This window comes from Rhincodon typus, chromosome 1, assembly GCF_021869965.1.
Source record: "Rhincodon typus isolate 14 chromosome 1, sRhiTyp1.1, whole genome shotgun sequence".
NCBI lineage: Eukaryota > Metazoa > Chordata > Chondrichthyes > Orectolobiformes > Rhincodontidae > Rhincodon > Rhincodon typus.
This window is the reverse complement of record NC_063332.1, coordinates 104,192,029-104,211,205: the sequence shown is the minus strand read 5'-3', so window position 1 is coordinate 104,211,205 and position 19,177 is coordinate 104,192,029. Positions and strand designations below refer to the sequence as shown.

The 19,177-nt window shown below is 41.6% G+C and overlaps 1 protein-coding gene across 2 annotated transcripts in view; it reads right to left on the bottom strand.

The window, feature by feature from the left end:
- Positions 1–19,177, bottom strand: part of LOC109911531 (ethanolamine-phosphate phospho-lyase-like) — a 32,899-nt gene that overhangs the window by 9,537 nt on the left and 4,185 nt on the right. Inside the window, exons 2-7 of one of the 2 annotated variants that reach the window (XM_048594441.1) lie at positions 13,448–13,566; positions 11,076–11,235; positions 9,736–9,810; positions 8,656–8,749; positions 7,902–8,018; positions 4,746–4,828 (exon numbers count right to left, since the gene is read on the bottom strand). In XM_048594441.1, coding sequence (XP_048450398.1) covers positions 4,746–4,828; positions 7,902–8,018; positions 8,656–8,749; positions 9,736–9,810; positions 11,076–11,235; positions 13,448–13,566 — 648 coding nt within the window. The remainder of the gene's footprint in view (positions 1–4,745; positions 4,829–7,901; positions 8,019–8,655; positions 8,750–9,735; positions 9,811–11,075; positions 11,236–13,447; positions 13,567–19,177) is intronic. The other variant, XM_048594389.1, reaches the window with a different exon arrangement.

The following is a 19,177-nucleotide window of genomic DNA, read 5'->3' as shown; positions in this document are numbered from 1 at the left end:
CACAAGAGGCAACAAGCAGTACAACACATTCTTTATAAAATTGTGTTTGCATTAGAATGTATTTTTCACCCCAGTTGTAGACTGATGGATTTCTTCAGATGACCAATTCTCAAAAACATTTTGCCTGTGAGATGTCATTTACCATTGAACCCATGCAAATTGTGGAGGAGGGTTTAGGACTGGAATCTATGCTGAATTCTAACAGCCCTCATTCTGGCTGTTGCAAGGACTTTAACCTGCAAGTCACAAAATGATGAAGTGCATGTAAACATTATTAAAGGGTGATAATGTCTGTTCAACTGTTGTGATCCGAAGATTCTTTCTAAACGTACTGCTCTTTAAAATTTACATATAAAAATAAGCTTCAACTGTCGGAGAGGGTTAAAATGACTTTTTAAACATTGCTTTGATTGACATGCACAGGCTGTGTCTGCTGACACCATAGAAAGGCTCTCATTGTGCATGTGCAAAATTCTGCACTTTTGTGAAATGCCTGGATAGTAAAAAACTGGCAACAACCAAGTATGTACAATAAATATCAGAACTCAGCATGGAATGATGCCACTGTGTACTGGTAGGGGTATGCTACAGTGAGAATCTGAACTAAAGTTTGTTTGCTTTGGTAAGGGGTTAATCACTTGAGATTTAAAAGCTTTAAATGAAATTTACGAAAGTAAGGTTTGTTTTGTTATCAAATGTGTGTAAGAAGGAGAGCTATATTAGACTGTCATAAGTTTTTTTTTTAATCTCCACATAGCTCGAGTGGTCTGCTGATGGATGATGCTGGGAGTGTAGTTATGGAAATGGGCTAGAATGTATAATGGACGATGCGGGATCTGTCGGGATTATTTGAAGGTCTGGCAACTTCGAAAATGTAGGGACAAAGTCTGAGAGAACCAAGGCAACAATATAGCTGGCCCACCTTGGCATTCACCTGTTCCAGTGGCTAGTCATGCTCTGGTTCCAGGGTCATAGAATCATAGAATCCCTACAATGTAGATAGAGGCCATTCAGCCCATCATCAATGGCAGTGGATTTATATCACAGACGTGCTTCTCTCCCTTCAAACCCCAGAATGTTTGGGGAGAAGAAGGATTAAGGGTTAGGGGTTGTGGAAGAGGTTTGATGGCGGCTGGTGTTGGGCGTGAGTAGAGGTTGGAAGGGGTTTGGTAGGAGAATGCGTCCGAGGTCAGATGTCTGAGGGATTGAAGGTTGGTGTGATGGAGGCAGTGGGTGGTCTGAGTTTGGGGCCCAAGGCCCAAGGGAAATCTGGCTGGTCAGTGGTCAATCGAAAATAGTGGAAAGCCTTATTACGATACTTAAATAGGCAACTTGTATTCTAAATGTAGGTTGGCCGCTTGGTCCCTTGTCAGCCTTTTTAAATAAGAGGTTTGGGTCAGATTTTAAATTTATAAATACTTTAGCCTCTCACTCAACTCAAAAACTGCTGTTTGTACTAATTAGTATTCCACGCATGGTACCAAAAGTTATTGACAAATGGAAATCTCTTGCTATGACCCTGCTTTGACAATAATGCAATGTTATCCAGCATTAAAGACTTTTTGTATTCTATGCCTGTAATTACACTCAGAAACCAAATACTAGTAAGCAACTTTCCTTTATGAACAAAATGAAGAAACAACACATCATGGACCAGCCCAAAATCTGTCTTTATCCTTCAGTATTCCCCTGATTAATAACAGGAAAATGTTTTGGAAGATTTTGGCATTTAACATGAGTTATAAAATAGAATTGCAAAATTAAGTTAGAAAGAAAAGACACGGGTAAAATAGATGGTTAATTTGCATTATAAATTGAAAATGTGGAAGTAAAAAGGTTATGGCTTGGAATTTTGCAGTGTCGGAGAAATCTCAAAGTGGACTTGATTCCAGCGTTCCAATTCAATCCCAGCACACCCAATTTTTGCTGGCATGGGATTAGATGCAGATATTGAGCATCGCATCCTGTGCTCCACACCTAGCCAACTCCTTAGTCCTCCACAATTTTTGAGAAGTTGTGAGCAATAGTCTGGATTCAAGAATCTTTGTAAAATGTAAAATCAAAAGGTCTTACCAATGCCCTCCATATCTCATTATGGATCCTTGGCTGAGAGCCCAGAATCATAGTTTAACTCAGCAGGGTTTTGTTTTGCCATCTGAAGAGAATGGTTGACTTTGCTTCATTGACGTCTTTTAATGTTTAGAACTGGTTCCTTCCGTGTGCTCATTTGTCACTGTCTCAAGATTTATTTGCACAAGGTTAAGAGATGTGAAATGTTTGAAGACTCTAGATTGATATTTTAATGGTCTGTCAGATGGACACTTTTATAGAATTGTGCAAAGAGCAGTTTATTTTCAAAAGGAAGGTTTTTTTTTCGCTGAGTAGTTCCATCTATGCAATTATTAGTACAGGGCTCGTTAGTTCTCTATATAGTGTTCACTACGTGATTTTTAAAAATTTGTTCATGGGACCTGGACATTGCTAGCCGGGCTAGTCTTTATTGTCTTTCCGTAACTGCCCTGGAGGGACTGGTATTAAGCTGCCTTCTTGAATCTCTTCAATGCTTGGGCAGAGGGAATTCCAGGATTTTGAGCCAACAACAGTGAGGGAGCAACAATATATTTCCAAGTGTATGGCTTGCAGGAAAACTTGTAGGTGTGGTGTTCCCATTGAATTGCTGCCCTTGTCCTTCTAGGTGGTAAAGGATGTGGATTTGGAAGGTGTTGTTGGAGGAGTCTTGGTGAGTAACTGCAGTGAATCTAGCAGATGGCACACTGCCACTGTGCATCACCGGTGAGAATAGTGAATGTTGAAGGTGGTGAATGAGGTGCCAATCAAGTGGACTGCTTTGTCCTGGATGGTTTCAAGCTTCTTGAGTGTTTTTGGAGCTGCATTCCATCACACTCCTGACTTGTGTCTTGTGGATGATGGAAAGCATTAGAAATGACAGGAGGTGAGTTACTCTGAGTTAGTCACCATAGGATTCCTAGCCTCTGATGTGCTCTTGAAGTTACAGTATTTATTTGGTGAGTCTAGATCCGTGTCTGGTCAATGGTAACCTCCAGGATGTTGATAGTGGGGGCATTCAGCAACAGTAATGACACTGAGGGGAATGGTTAGATTGTCTCTTGTTGAAGGTAGTCATTGCCTGATATTCATGCAATGCAAATGTTACTTCCCACTTATCAGCCTAAGCCTGGATATTGTGCAGGTCTTGCTGCATTTAGACATGATCTGCTTAAGTATCTGGGGAGTTGCGACTGCTACTGAACATGGTGCAATCATCGACGAACATCCCCATTTCTCACCTGATGACGGGGGAGTGCCATTGATACAGCAAAAAATGGTGGGGCCGAGGACACTACTTTGAGGAGTAGTGGGCGGGTGGCACGGTGGCTCAGTGGTTAGCACTGCTGCCTCACAGCACCAGGGACCCGGGTTCAATTCCAACCTTGGGCGACTGTATGTGTAGAGTTTGCACATTCTCCCTGATTCTGTGTGGGTTTCCTCCGGGTGCTCTGGTTTCCTCCCACAGTCCAAAGATGTGCAGGCTAGGTGGATTGGCCATGCTAAATTGCCTGTAGTGTTCAGGGATGTATAGATTAGGTGGGTTATGTGAGATGGATTTGGGTGGGATGCTCTGAGGGCTGGTGTGGACTTGTTGGGCCAAAGGACCTGTTTCCACACTGTAGGGATTCTATGAGATGAGGAATTCTTGTAAAGCTGTGTTGGGACTAGCATGGTTAACCTCCAACATTTAACCATCTTCCTTTATGTTAGGCATGATTCCAAACTGAAGAGAGTTTTCCTCCAGTTCCTATTCACTCCAGTTTTGTTGGGGCTCCTTGATAAAACACTCAGTCAAATATAGCCTTGGTGTCAAGGGCAGTGACTCTCACCTCATCTATGAATGGGCATGGAAGGGCCATAAGTTGGTATGAGGGCCATAAGGCACCATGAATTGTGGTGAGTTGGCATAAGAGGCAAGGGCGGGGGAGGGGGGGGGGGGTGAGCAGGAGGAGCGGGGTTGTGGTTGTTGGTGTCAAGGCTATAGAACCTAAAATGCCACAATACAACTGAGAGAAAATCCAAGTGGAGTCAGACGGAAAGTTTACCCAGCCTGCCTTGGCACATGCCTGTCCTTGTGGCTCTGTTTCTAGGGGTGCTGAGGCCTATTCTAACCTGTCCCCTTCAGGGCTTATCTACTTTGTGGACAGGATGAGCCAGGAAATTTCCTGATTGGAGGTAGTCACCGTTTGAGTCTTATGATCAATATGCTGAGATGGAAGGAGTTTAGATAAACTGTACATCGAATTCCCTAATGCAGCCACAGCATCAGAGAGAGGCACAGTAGAAACTAAGACATTCCTGGAAGGAATGGAAGAAAGGGACAAAAAGCAAAAAGAGGCACTTGGGTTCCTCTTGAGATCTTCTTAGCAGGTAGATCAGAACAGGCTGTGACAGAGATCAGAGGGCTGGTTATTTACCCAATCACACTGTTGGTGCATTAATACTGAAAATAGGGAATCAAAACATGATAAGGAAGAAAACATAAAGAAAGATTCTCCACCAGGTAAGTTAATGAAGCAACGGGTAATTTTTAACAAAATACAAAGTAGAGGCCTGATCAGTGCAGTTTAAAACCCCCAATCACTTTTGTTCTGTGGAAACTTTTAACGATAAAGTAGGTTAAAAACTACATTGGGTCTTTCTTCTTCAAAGAGAAACACAAATAGTGTACATACTCTGCCACTTTCTGGAAGTAGCCAGGTGGTGGAATTATTTGACCTCCGCAACTCTGCATGGATTCAGCAATAAACGCGGCCATCTATTCAAAAGAAGATGTCATCAATACTACACACCTCCAGCTTGCACTGTGCCAAAAGGAACTAGATAGACAGTGGTTGCATTGAAAGCCAGGAGATAGAACAGTTCATCACTTCAAAGACACTTAAACAAAAGAAACAAGGACAATTGAAATCACCGTATTCCTTCAGCATACTCTGCCCACCAGAGAATTCTGTTGTATCTTCAAGCCTGCAGGTGCCATTTATAAAAATGTCATAAAAATTTTTTTCATACCTAGGGCTGAAATCCAACTGATTCCTGCTGTTTTTGGTCCAGTGGCTAATGAGGTCATTGAGTCTTAGAGTTGTACAGCATGGGAACAGTCCAACTCGTCCATGCCGACCAGATATCCGAAATAAATCTAATCCCATTTGCCAGCATTTGACCATTATCCCTCTAAACCCTTCCTATTCATATACCCATCCAGATGCCTTCCAAATGTTGTAATTGTACCAGCCTCCACTACTTCCCCTAGCAGCTCATTCCATACACACACCACCCTCTGTGTGAAAAAGTTGCCCCTTAGGTCCCTTCTTAATGTGCCCACAGAATTTATTTAGGCACTGCTTCAACAAAATTGTTAACTGGTTTGTTTTTTTTTTCAGTAGAATTTCAACCTTTGGTTTGTTTTGCACATTACAATGAAGGTCTGTAAGCAAGAGTGCAAATATTTTAGGAGGAAACGTTAAAGGCACATCTGCAATTTGCTTCATTCAAAGCTCCTTGAGAGACAAATAACTCATTTTAGTACATTTTACTTGCTCACTTCTCTAAATCAGAAAAAAAGAGACAAGTTTCCTGTCATGATTTGCAAATATAGCAAATATTAGGTTAGAATTTAAGAGCCCTCCTTGAAATGTACAGTTCCATAGTAGATGGTCCTTCTGGAAAGAAAGCACGTCTCTGGCCTTGGTGAAGTAGTTAGAGGGTAACTGAGCAAGCTGGTGCTTCAAATATATTACTGCACACCAGAGGTGCCACTTACATACATGGCACTAGCCTTTACTCTCTCTGCGATTGACCAACATCATGGCTACCTGCAAAAATATCCAACAGAAGGGGAAAAAAAAAAGAAAACTATCCATTAGTAAAGAAAAGAATAAGATCATGACCTACCTAATGTTTTGGACTTAGGACAAGTGATTTGGCAAGAAACAGCACACTCTGAATTTCCATATTTTGCAAAGAAGGCAGCATAGAAGGGGCGGCACAGTGGCTCAGTGGCTAGCACTGCTGCCTCACAGCGCGAGGAATCCAGGTTCGATTCCACCCTCAGGCCACTGTCTGTGTGGAGTTTGCATGTTCTCTCTGTGTCTGTGTGGGTTCCCTCCAGGTGCTCCGGTTTCCTTCCACAGTCCAGGGTAGGTGGATTGGCCATGCTAAATTTCCCAGTGTTCAGGGATGTGTAGATTAGGTGAGTTTTAGGGGGATGGGTTTGGGTGGGAGGCTCTGAGGGCTGGTGTGGACTTGTTGGGCCAAAGGGCCTGTTTTCACACTGTAGGGATTTTATGAAAAGTGTTGGAGGAAGTGGAACTATTGGTATCAGAGTGGGTCAATTTGGTATTTTGCAACCTGCAACAAATCACTTGCCCTGCTGATGGTTCACTCTAATTACAATACAATCAGCATGGCAGGACACAGGCTGAGAATTTGTTCAAGAGCTGATCCTATTCAATAATCATAACTTTGTCAGAAGTGTGATGATGTTCCAATTGTTAGTCTGGCAAAGTCTGGTGCGGGAGAGGCAGCAGCGCCGAGATAATCCCCAGACAGTAAAATTCATTTGTATCACTTTGTAACTCAAGGACTGAACAGTTATAGTGTGAGCACCAATTTTTCTCAGGCATGCCACTGAACAGTCAAAATGTAATAATGCCAGCATCCAAGTTTGAGCTTACCATTCCTACACTGTGAAGAAATATGGTTATGATGAAACTGGGATGGTAACTTTACATCTTTAACATCAGGAGTCTGAGGATGAATTTGCACAAGGATTGCTGTTTCTCAGGGTTTCATACATATCTTGTACCAAGGTTTACAATGTACAATGAAAGAACCCTCTATAGCAGCAGCACTCTCTTGCCCTATCTCCACTCCCCGGATGGAAAGCCATTTCCTCTATGCTTTCAATTTGACTTTATTTTCATACAATTTTCCAAGATTCAGTGAAATATGGAAACCTCTCATTTCTGGTACCTCATGTGAGCATAAATATGTTCACTGAGGAACAAAGGAGCTTGACAACAAAGTGAAAGCCCCTCAATGTGTTTATGCACTCAAAATCAAAAACACCTCAATCACTTTTTTCTCTGCTATTTCCATACATCTATTTTGGAGCAGCTTAAGTGATTTTACCACTTTGTGAGAAATCAAAGTTTCCTGCTGGATTAAAACTGCATAAACTCATTTCACCTTGTACCCTTTCAGCTATGAGAATAAGGTAACATTTGTCCCATCAGTCAGTGCTGCTTGTGCTCCCAGCTTTCAGAGGTGAAACAGCCAGAATTTAATGGAAAGCTTGAAGCATCACCATAAATACTGCAAGCTGCCATCTCTGTTACATTACAGCACAAATGTACAGCACTCACACAACTTTATTGTACTTTCCTGTGAAAGCAACATTTATCAAGGACCGGAAATAACCAACCAATTTTTCCTCTTTTAAAAATTTGTAAACTTATTTCATGTCATGGCATCTTTGGCAGACAAGCACCATCTTCCACACACAAAAAAAGTACAAGTTGAAGTCTTTTCACAAAAATTGTACTTCAAAGACGCATAGCTTATGATAAAAAAGTCATATCTACATTATTATCGCAATATTTCTGACCACAGAACAGACAGATGCAGTGTATTACTGATCTTTTGGTAGTAATGATGTAAGATGTAATGAAAAAAATTGGTGTTCCTGCTTTGTCTGGCAGCTACAGAGATAAAAAGAAACATTTTAAATCTAATTTACTGTTAGGTGATTTTGATATCTGATATAAAGTCCTGGATGGATAATATTAATCCGTGATTGCACAACCGGTTTTGTTCAACATTCCACAAACCTTGCGGCCTTTCTTTTGTGCCTCTTGAATCAGCAAGTTTACTTCATCTGCATAGGCTGAGGCTGGATCAGGATGGTCTTCTCTGTACTTTCCTCTGTAGGTGTCTGGGGATGGTGCCTGAAAGCAGAGAAGTTAAAAAAAACATTTGATTGATAAACTCACATTTACCAGAGTAGCAACAATACAACAGGTTTCAGGAACTCATAATCCCAGGCAATCCAAACTAGATGGGCTTCCAAAATTCTTAGATTTTGAATGTGCTGGATCCACTTCCAGTCACTTCGTAGAACAAAATACAGAAACCTTCTGCTAAGTTAAGTATAAAATTTCCACACGTTCATGCTAATTTGCGTTGATAACTCACGATATCTATTTTCACTCCTTCAGTTCTCTTTAGAAGGTGGTACTTGGTGGTTGGCACAGATTCACGGTCAGCAGTTACTGCCAGCCAACACGCTCAAGTGGCCATTGTTTATTCATGAGTTTACAGAACTTCACAAACAAGTCTGGTTCTGTCAACACTTGCATTTCTTCACAATTCAGTGGGTTGCAAATTAACACCATGAAGCTTTGCTGGTTTTTCCCTCTGCCTTGTCTAGACACACCATTTGTAGCTCTTTGCTGCATTTGGCTCAGTACCTAACTATAAATAGCTTTTACATTAGACATCGGGAAGCTGTAGGAAAGATGGCAGTTTTATGGTTAATCCCATTTTCATTTATGCAAGAACTGCTTAATTGTTATCAATACTCACAACGTGCACAAACTCCTTCTGACCTCCAGCAGGGAGCTCATAAAATTTATAAGGGCTGATATCCATCAAAGATGTTACGTGTCCATGATAAGCACTGCATGGAAAGTGAAAGAAATCCAGGGTCAATCCAAAATATGGAATATGGACTGTCAGCAATGCAACGGCATCACCAGATTCTTTGTCCTACATGACAAGTTTTCAGTAAATGGAAACTTTCAGCCATGAGCCCCCAATTTACACACCCCCATCACTCAATGAGGACAGTTGGTGCCAGACTGTTTTCTAAATATTACATAAAGAGAGAAAAGTGGATAATTCTGAAATACTAACAACAAATTGCATTTGAATAACGCCTTTAAGGTAAATCATTTGTAAAAGAACAATGAAGCAGAAGGATGAATTAATGCACTGGATGTGGCAAACAGGAATCACCAGAGACTGGTGGCTAGGAGGAAGCTACTCCTCAAGAGAAACGTTGAGGACGCTTTGCGAGGCAAACCGAAATCTTAATGATATGGCACACCTATAGAGGCTAATTAAGGAATAGAAACAGGACACCATTTTAATTCTGCTGCATGAAGTAAATTGTCACAATATTTAAAGACTTCCTCCTCCCTTCCCATGCTTTAAGCCACCTGAAACAGAAAAGAGGAATCTGGATATTTGTTTTGCATGCTTGAACTCAATGTCTGTGATCAGTACAAGTATCTACATTGGCAACACATCACAGCTTGGAATTTTCTGAACTCAGTGCCCTTTACTCTAAAAACACTCAGGTAGAATTTCATTCCTGTACTCCAACTTGAAAAATTGCAGCAGCTGGGATAAGGGAATTGCTTTACTCTGTAAGCAGAAGGAACAAAAACAGCTTCTTTTTCTCTCAATGCAATAATAAGCAAGCATCAATATAAAGGCACAATAGAGTGCTTTCGAACCCAGATCTGAGAGGTGAAAGGCATGCGTCTAACTCACTCTTCTTTTCAGTACATTATTTGAAACTGGCTGAATTCCTGTCTCACTTTGAGGACTAAAAATGGCCAAGTTCTGATAAGTTTTTTCTTATAAATGTCTTCTACTTACTGGTCAAGGGTAATGATATCATGGTGACCCGTATACTGGCGAGCCAATCGAAGAGCAAGATCATTAGCTTCGGAGCTATTAAAAGTAAATAAAATATCAGAAGAACAGACTTAACACATATAGGTGTATGTATTAGCAAGTTTACAGTCAGTACAAGCACAGTGAATCCAGAAAACTCTGGGCATCATTAAAATTACATAGGAGAGATGTGCAATGACACACACCAGAGGTTAATTTTTAGTTAAACAGAGTCCAGGCATAGGCTTTTCTTTATTCCCACTCATATATTGCAAGACTTATCAAAACTCCATGATGCTGATTACTTGTTCCCCATATTTATACATGCTCAGTTCTCACCTAATCCTCCCTGAATTAACATGTAACCATCAGCTGTACCCTAGTTCAATTTGGTCTCAGGCATTCCTGCCAGACTCCAGTAGACGAAAACAGTAAAAAGTCATGTTTTTCATAGTTCGCATAGCTTTGACTGTACACTCTCATCCAGATGACAACAAGTAATTTTATTTGTAAGAGGGAGAAAAGCCTTAAGCTTGACAGAACAAAAACACCTTATCCTAAAACTACAGTGTATGTCTTTCACGAAAGGGTATGCAGTGGGATGACGTTGGTTAGCTCAGGTGGCTGGATAGCTGATTTGTGATACAAAGTGACGCCAACATCTTGGGTTCATTTCCCAGACCAGCTCAGGTGACCGTGAAGTCAATCACTCCCCTTGTCTCAGACACTCACTCAGTTACACCACCACCAGTTGTCTCTCTTTCTCATGAGAAATACAGCCATATGGTCTGGTAATACTATGGGTGATGTTACCTTTATACAGTGTGAATGTTGGGTCAAATTAAGGAATACAGTTAGCTATAGTGGAAATCAGATTCAATTAGCTGGACATAATTCTTATCATTGATTTGATTTTCTTTTCAACTTCAGCAGAAGCACAGACGTGGCAGCGTTCAGGTATTTTTACATGCTATTCTCTTGTCTCAACACTATTAATGCAAATGTGCAACCACTGAAGAAGAGTGGGAGACAGCACATCAATGGCAAAGAGTAAGGCAAAGGGCAAATAATTCATGTACATCCTTAGGGGAGCAGGGACCCCATATCCCATTGGCTGTGCCAATATCCGTGAAGTAAGTTCTTAGGAAAATTATGTATGAAGGTAAAATTCTTCTGAAATCAACTTCTTCACCTTGCTAGGTTCCCAGGATCATATCTTGACCTCAAATGCTTTCAAAAAATGCGTATGCATACAATCTCCTGACCTCAAATTGCTCTCAAATGCATGCAAATGATACCGACAAATATCGGCCAGACTTTACCCTGAGTTGACAAAGTAGCAAACTGAGAGTTCTTGGGGGAGAGTGGCGGTGATCTGTTTAGCGTACTGGACGAGATTATCATGCAGGAAACGAGAGTTTGTGTTCAGCAGTTCCATCTGCTTGAGGGCAGCTTGCACTATATCCGGGTGACAATGTCCCACTAAAAAAATGAAAAATGAATAAAGGATATTCAATTAGAAATGAAAAAATGATTAGACCAAAGGGTGAAATGTCCCTTTGAGCAAAAAGAAAGAGAATACTTGATCTTCTTCAAGATCGGCCACTCACAATTGAAATAACAGCAGTGTAATACTTAGAATGGAGTCCTCAGCATATCATTAATTACATTGTAATCTAAGACATTCATCCAATTTTGCACCCTTTACAATTGTGCTTTGAATAAAGGCAGAATACAATAACAAACTCCATCAACTTGATCTTAATGTCAAAATAGTGCATCTAACGACATCTGGACAACATTGCTGCTTTTCATTCTAGCCGTTTCTAATAAAGACAAGGTAGTTTATTACAAGACACAAGATAACAGTTTTTACTGACTAGACTCAGACCAGGGATAGCCCAGCATTCACAATCCATTACGGAGTTGCTGCTTAATCTTTTAACCTTGATTCTGTGCTTGATTCAAAAGTAAATTACAAAGCTGAAAAAATATTTCACCACCATCATTCAGCTCCTTTGAATTTTAAAATAAAGACTTTGATGTTAAGTTATGGACTGGAAAAGTCAGATGGATTAAGGTAGCCTAGATGAGGAACTCACAGAACGTTTTCAGGATAGCTCATAGAACAGCGTGTTTGGAGCAGACCAGAGAACAAGCTATACCTGACCTGGTATTGTGAAATGGCATAGGGTCATAGAGATATACAGCACAGAAACAGACACTTTGGTCCAACTCTTCTGTGCTGACCAGATATCCTAAATACATCTCGTCCCATTTACCAGCATTTGGACCAAATCCCTCTAAACCCTTCCTATTCATATACCCAAACAAATGTGTTTTAAATGTTGGAATTGTACCACCCTCCACCACTTTTTCTGGCAGCTCATTCCATACGTACACCACTCTCTGTGTGAAAAAACTGCCCCTTAGTCACCTGCCCTCCCTTAGCGCCCAAGAGTAGGTCAAGTCAACTGCCCTTCAATGAGATCGTGACTTCCTTTGGCCCATATCCCTTAATACATTCGCTTAACAAAAATGTATCTACCTCATTTTTAAAATTAACAACTGATCTAGCATCAAGTGTTGTTTGTGGAAGAGATTTCCATTCAATGATTAATTAATTGATTAATTAATGATCTCACAGTGAAGACCCAACCAGGTAGCAGTGACCATACTGTAATTTACTTTTAAATTCAATTTGAGAGACAGAGGAGTTTCCCACTTTAAATAAATGTAATTGTGAGTGAGGACATGAAAACAGTTAGCTAAAGTAAGATGTCAAATTAGGTTAAAGGTTAGGTCAACGGGATTCAATGACAAATGTTTAAAGGGATATTTCAAAATACAGAAAATAGATACATTCCAATGGGTAAGAAAAATTTCAAGGGGCACCATCTATAGTTGACTAGATGTGGCAAAGACAATATTAAGCTTAAAGGAAAAACATATAATTGTGCAAAGACAAGCAGCACGCCAAAAGATTAGATGGTATGCAAAAAAAAAGCAAAGAAAAACCAAAATTTAATAAAGAAGGAAGAGAATTAATAAAGAGATGACTTGATTGAAATCTATGAAGTCCTGATTGATTATGACAGAATGGATGTGGAGAGGATGGTTTCTCTTAGAGGAGAATTGAGAATTAGAGAATCATTGCTGCAAAATCAAGAGTCATCCATTTAACACCGAGATTAAGTGAAACATTTTTTCTCAGAAGGTTGTGAAACTTTGGAATTCTTTTCCAGGAAAGACGGTGGAAACAGAGTCTTTAAATATTTTTAAGGTCAAAAATCACACAACACCAGGTTATAGTCCAACAGGGTTACTTGAAAATACAAGCTTTTGGAGTCTTGACTCTGAAAGCTTGTGTTTTCAAATGTCCCTGTGGGGCTATAACCTGGTGTCATGTGATTTTTGACTTTGTCCACCCCAGTCCAACACTGGCATCTCCACATCAGCATTTTTAAGGCAGACGTAAGTAGATTCTTACTAAGAAAGGGGCTGAAAAGTTAAGGGGGCAGGCAGGAATGAGGATTTGTGGTTACAATTAGATCACCTATGATCATATTAAATGGTGGATTAGGGTCAAGGGGCTGAATGGTTTAATTCTGTTCCTGATTCATATAACTTGGCAATTTAGCCTCAATCTGATGGAGTTTTGCAATCTAAGTAGTTAAAAGCAGCTGTTTCTTACCATGAGCTACATTGTTAATGCAGTCCAAGAACTGTGTGCCATTCTCATCATACATGTACTGGCCCTGGGCACGGATTATCTTCAGTGGGTCCTTTGAATAGAACACCTTACATGATGGCCTGATTAGAAAGAAATGATAGAGGTCAATAGCTGAAGAACAGTTTTCAGTAGTTCACTGCAAGAGGAAGATCTGAATGTTTATAGATAATATAACTTAAAAGAGGCCCTTCCCAGTAGCTGGCGAAGGCAATCCCGTGTGACCATCAACTGCTGATGAAAAAGCAGCTACCGAAATGATGTTCTCAAGTATTAACAATGTGTATATTAAAGGAACTGGCTACATCTATCATCACTGCTCCTGTAGAATTATTTAGCTTAGATATTGGCGTGATACATTTTGCAATACTGTAAAGTTCAACTCTTTTATCAAATGACTGCTTTATTTTGAGCAGTCTTATGAAGCAATAAATAATTGACAACTGCCCGTCAATACCTGCCACAAGAATGCTTGAAAGGTGAGGTCGACAGCATTCCTGACATTAGGCCTCAGGCCTTCTTTCAATAGAACCAGAGGGAGGAATTAGGGAGATTGCAGGAATTATCGGTCAGAAGTATGCGAAAATGCAGGCTGATTTGGGAAGAATGGATCGGAGGTTGTTTCACAGGGAGAATGGTGGCAATCAAAGGCTTCATGTTTCAAAGTCACATTTCTTTTTCCAAGATGAAACTGAGGGAATAAGAGGCTATTTTAAAGGAATTTAAACATTTGAGGCCTGGATATCAACAGTGACAGATTGTGTAAGGAGGGGTGCAGAATTTCCACTGGAAAACTTCAAATTCTGCAATTCCTCCCTTACTGTGAAGTTTTAAAATGCTAGGAGGCTTGCATTCAAGTTATGAATGAGAAAGTTCAAAGGAGATGTGGGGGGCACCTGGAGAACACAACCAGTCACATGCAGTAAAATGTGCAAATCACATCAAACCAGAGACTGATAACCTAGTGAACAAAATACATTTGCTGAACCTCCTCCCTATTAGCAGTCATTGTTGTGTCTCTGTTAAACCTGACAAGCGAAGCTGGTTGATGTTGAATTTGAGAATTTTTGAAAACAAAAAATTACCCACTGATCTTTATTCCCATCCTTCTCCTTTGGAGATCTAAAAATCCACGTCCATAGCCCATTACTATGGACCTGAAATTGCATAGGAACATCAACTTGGCAACTGTACATCCGAAGGAATCCGAAACAATGACAAGGTTTTAAAACTAGAGCTAGGATGAAAATCAGGAAGCATATTTTCATAGAAAGGGTAGTAGAAACCTGGGATTCTCTTATTCCCAAAGACTGGAGCAATTGAAGTTCACAGGCTGTGATTGATGGATTTTTGATGGGGAATGGAATCTGAAGTACTTGAGCAAAGGAAAGTAAATGAAGTTGAGGTACAAATCAGCCATAATCTAATTAAAAACTAGAACAAGAATCAAGAACCAAAAATCCAAGAATCTGATGTTTCATCCTGTTCCTGTCTTACACTGTTCCAAGGATATGGAAATAGAATCAATGCTGGGAGAGATACGTTAGACTTACATATAGAGGTGATTTTATTCAAATCTCATTTTACACACAAAATCATTATCGGTATCGTGAAACATCAATTGGTGCTTGTTTCCATCCACAGAGAGTATTCATGGCCTCCTATGATGAAGCCGTCCCTAAAAAAGTTATTTTATTTCAGGTTTCTGAGTTACCTCCCTGACCTGGAAAGTCGCACTTGAACTTTCTTCCAGGCTGGTTGAGCGTATTACTTTTCAAGCTCCAGCCTCTGCACCTAATATCAGGTCCCACTGAGGCCAAGGAAAGTAGGGAAAACTCATCCCCTCTAACCAAGTAGGTGGGTTAGAGGGGATGCATTCTTCAGCTAAAAGGAAGATCCATTTCAGAAAGTCTTCCCAAAATCTATCAGCACAGATTGGAAGCTGGTACCAGTGTGTTTTAACCTATTTCCAGGGATTCTGCTGTTAACTCCGTGGAGTGAGATTGTGCTGGATACTTTTTTGTGAAGAAAGCTCCATGAGAAGTTTGATTTATGGTGGATGTTTTTTTTATTTATTCGTGCCCAGGATGTGGACATTGCTGGCTGGATGAACATCTATAGCCCATCCTTACTTATGCTTGAGAGGTGGTCGTGAGCTGCTTTCTTGAACCACTGCAGTCCATGGAAGGCATGTACACCCACAATGTCAGGAGTTCCAGGATTGTGACTCAGCAACAATGAAGGAACAACGATACAGTTCCGAGTCAGGATGATGTGCAGCTTGGAGGGGGTTTTATAGGTAATGGTGTTTCCAATGGTGGCTCTACTGCTCTTGTCTTTCTACATAGTAGATTGTGGGTTTGGAAATTACTGTCAGAGGAGCCTTGATGAATTACTGCAGAGCATCTTACAGTTGGTATATGCTGCTGGCACTATGTGGTGGTAGGTGTTGAAGGTGATAGATGGTGTGCCAATAAAGCAGGTTACTTTGTTCTTAACGATGTTAAGCTGAGTGGTTGTTGGAGCTGTTCCCATAGAGGCAGGAGTGTGACGGAATGGGGAGTATTCCAGCCCATTCCTGGCCTTTACCTTGATGTTGGACAAGCACTGGGGAGCCAGGAGGTGAGTTGTGTGTCTCAGAATTCCTTGCATCTGACCTGCTCTTGTAACGACAGCATTTCCATGGACGGTCCTGTTAAGTTTCTGCTCAATGGAAAGCGCAGGGTGTTGACAGTGAGGGAACTCAGTGATAATAATGCCATTTAATGTGGAGGGTGATGGTTGAGATTCTCTCTCTCTCTGGAAATCGTTATTGACTGCCTCTTCTGTTATTTGTTCATTTCTTTTCATACCCAAACACAATGAAATGCCCAGTACATTTTGGTGGTTCAGAAAAATCATTTGCACCATTGAGAATTGAGCTTGTACTAAAGATGTGGGAACATCAGCTAACTAGAGACACAGACAGTCTTCACAGTAAATACCAAGAAATGTTTTGAAATCATGGCCTGAGATGTCTTCCAAGGAAATTTTCACTATGGCCTGGAAATTACTGCTGGTATGACTTGGATCATGGCATAGAGAGTTATATGTCCACATTTGCTGATGATGCAAAGTTAGGCAGCATTGTAGACAACATAGGTGATAGCATAAAATTACAATGGGCTATTGATAGACTAAGTGGATGGGCAAAACTGTAGCAGATAGAATTCAAGCAAATTGGGGTTATCTATTTTGGACCAAAAATGGAGAGATCAGGGTACTTGCTAAATAGTATGAAATTAAATACAGTGGATGTACAAAGGAAGGGTGGTAGATGTTTGGAACTTTCTTCCACAAGCGACAGTGGATGCTGGATCAGTTGTTAAATTTAAATCTGATATAGATAATTTTTTGATCAGCAAAGGTATTAAGGGATATGGGCCAAAGGCAGATATATGGAGCTAGACCACAGATCAGCCATGATCGCATTAAATGCTGGAATAGGCTTGAGAGGCTGAATGGCCTACCCTTGTTCCTATATTCCTATGCTATTGGCAGCTACTGTCTCCTAATGAAGGTGTTAATCAAGTTACGGCCCAATCATCATCACCTCTGCCAAAAAGAAACATTAACGTTTGCTTAACATTGGTAATGTTAATTCTTGCTCTTCCACTGGGGAAATTTGGAAGCATTATTGATAATTGAGGATTATTTGTGCTTCATCTGACTTTGCCAAACATCTCAGATACATCAGTGAACAAATCCTGATACTCCCTCAGCACCATCCATTAAATTTTAGCTCTCCTGAAGCAGCATTTTGTTTGTTGGGATTACTGTTTGGGAATTGGAGCTTTCTCTCATTGTAGATAGGTCACATCCGAGGTATGTGCTGCTGGTGTGCAGATGCTCTCAAAGAAGCAAAATTTACATTTTGTTGCTTTGCACATCAACTCCCTCTTCCATTCTCACTCTGACACCACCCTCCCCAACAGAGTTACAGCAGTCTTCAAAGCCCCTGTCTCGAATATTGATCCCAATAAAACTTCCTGATGTTTCTATTCAATTCTCTCATTTACATTCTCCTGCTTCCCCACCAAGTTTTGGGCTATTTAACTGATCCTTTGTTTCTTTTTGAATGACCTCTCACAGACAATTTAAATGATCTCTGTATTATACACAGCTCTGCACCCTATCCTCTTGGCTGTTAAAATTAATTTAAACCCATTCGCAGCCCATACGAAAGCATTTGGAACATCTGGTCCGTTTTGACCAAAATATTTTATGCCAGAAAGATGTCCCAAAGTGCCTTCCTGTTGCATCTGTGTATTGCATATTGAAATATGATTAGGGATTTGGTTGAGAGAGATAGTAGGAACTGCAGATGCTGGAGAATCCGAGACAACAAGGTGCAGGGCTGGATGAACACAGCAGGCCAAGCAGCATCATAGGAGCAGAGAGGCTGACGTTTCGGGCCTAGACCCTTCATCAGAAAAGGGGGAGGGGAAGGGGGTTCTGAAATAAATAGGGAGAGAGTGGGAGGCGGATAGAAGAGGGATAGAGGAGAGGATAGGTGGAGAGGAAACAAACAGGTCGAAGAGGCAGGGATGGGGCCGGTAAAGGTGAGTGTAGGTAGGGAGTTAGGAAGGGGATAGGTCAGTCCAGGGAGGACGGACAGGTCAAGGGGGCGGGATGAGGTTGGTCGGTAGGAGATGGAGGTGCGGCTTGAGGTGGGAGGAGGGGATAGGTGGGAGGAAGAACAGGTTAGGGAGGCAGGGACGAGTTGGACTGGTTTTGGGATGCGGTGGGGGGAGGGGAGATTTTGAAACTTGTGAAATCCACATTGATACCATTGGGCTGCAGGGTTCCCAAGCGGAATATGAGTTGCTGTTCCTGCAACCTTCGGGTGGCATCGTTGTGGCACTGCAGGAGGCCCAGGATGGACATGTCGTCTGAGGAATGGGAGGGGGAGTTGAAATGGTTCGCGACTGGGAGGTGCAGTTGTTTGTTGCGAACCGAGCGTAAGTGTTCTGCAAAGCGGTCCCCGAGTCTCCGCTTGGTTTCCCCGATGTAGAGGAAGCCACACCGGGTACAGCGGATGCAGTATACCACATTGGCAGATGTGCAGGTGAACATCTGCTTGATGTGGAAAGTCTTCTTGGGGCCTGGGATGGGGGTGAGGGAGGAGGTATGGGGGCAGGTGTAGCACTTCCTGCGGTTGCAGGGAAAAGTGCCGGGTGTGGTGGAGCTGGAGGGGAGTGTGGAGCGGACAAGGGAGTCACGGAGAGAGTTGTCCCTCCGGAAAGCAGATAAGGGTGGGGAGGGAAAGATGTCTTTGGTGGTGGGGTCGGATTGCAGATGGCGGAAGTGTCGGAGGATGATGCGTTGGATCCGGAGGTTGGTGGGGTGGTACGTGAGGACGAGGGGGATTCTTTTTTGGTTTTTATTGCGTGGACGGGGTGTGAGGGATGAGGTGCGGGAGATGTGGGAGACACGGTTGAGGGCGTTCTCGACCACCGAGGAGGGGAAGTTACGGTCCTTGAAAAACGAGGACAACTGAGATGTACGGGAGTGGAATGCCTCATCCTGGGAGCAGATGCGGCGGAGGCGAAGGAATTGGGAATAGGGGATAGCATTTTTGCAGGAAGGTGGGTGGGAGGAGGAGTATTCTAGGTAGCTGTGGGAGTCGGTGGGCTTGAAATGAATATCGGTTTC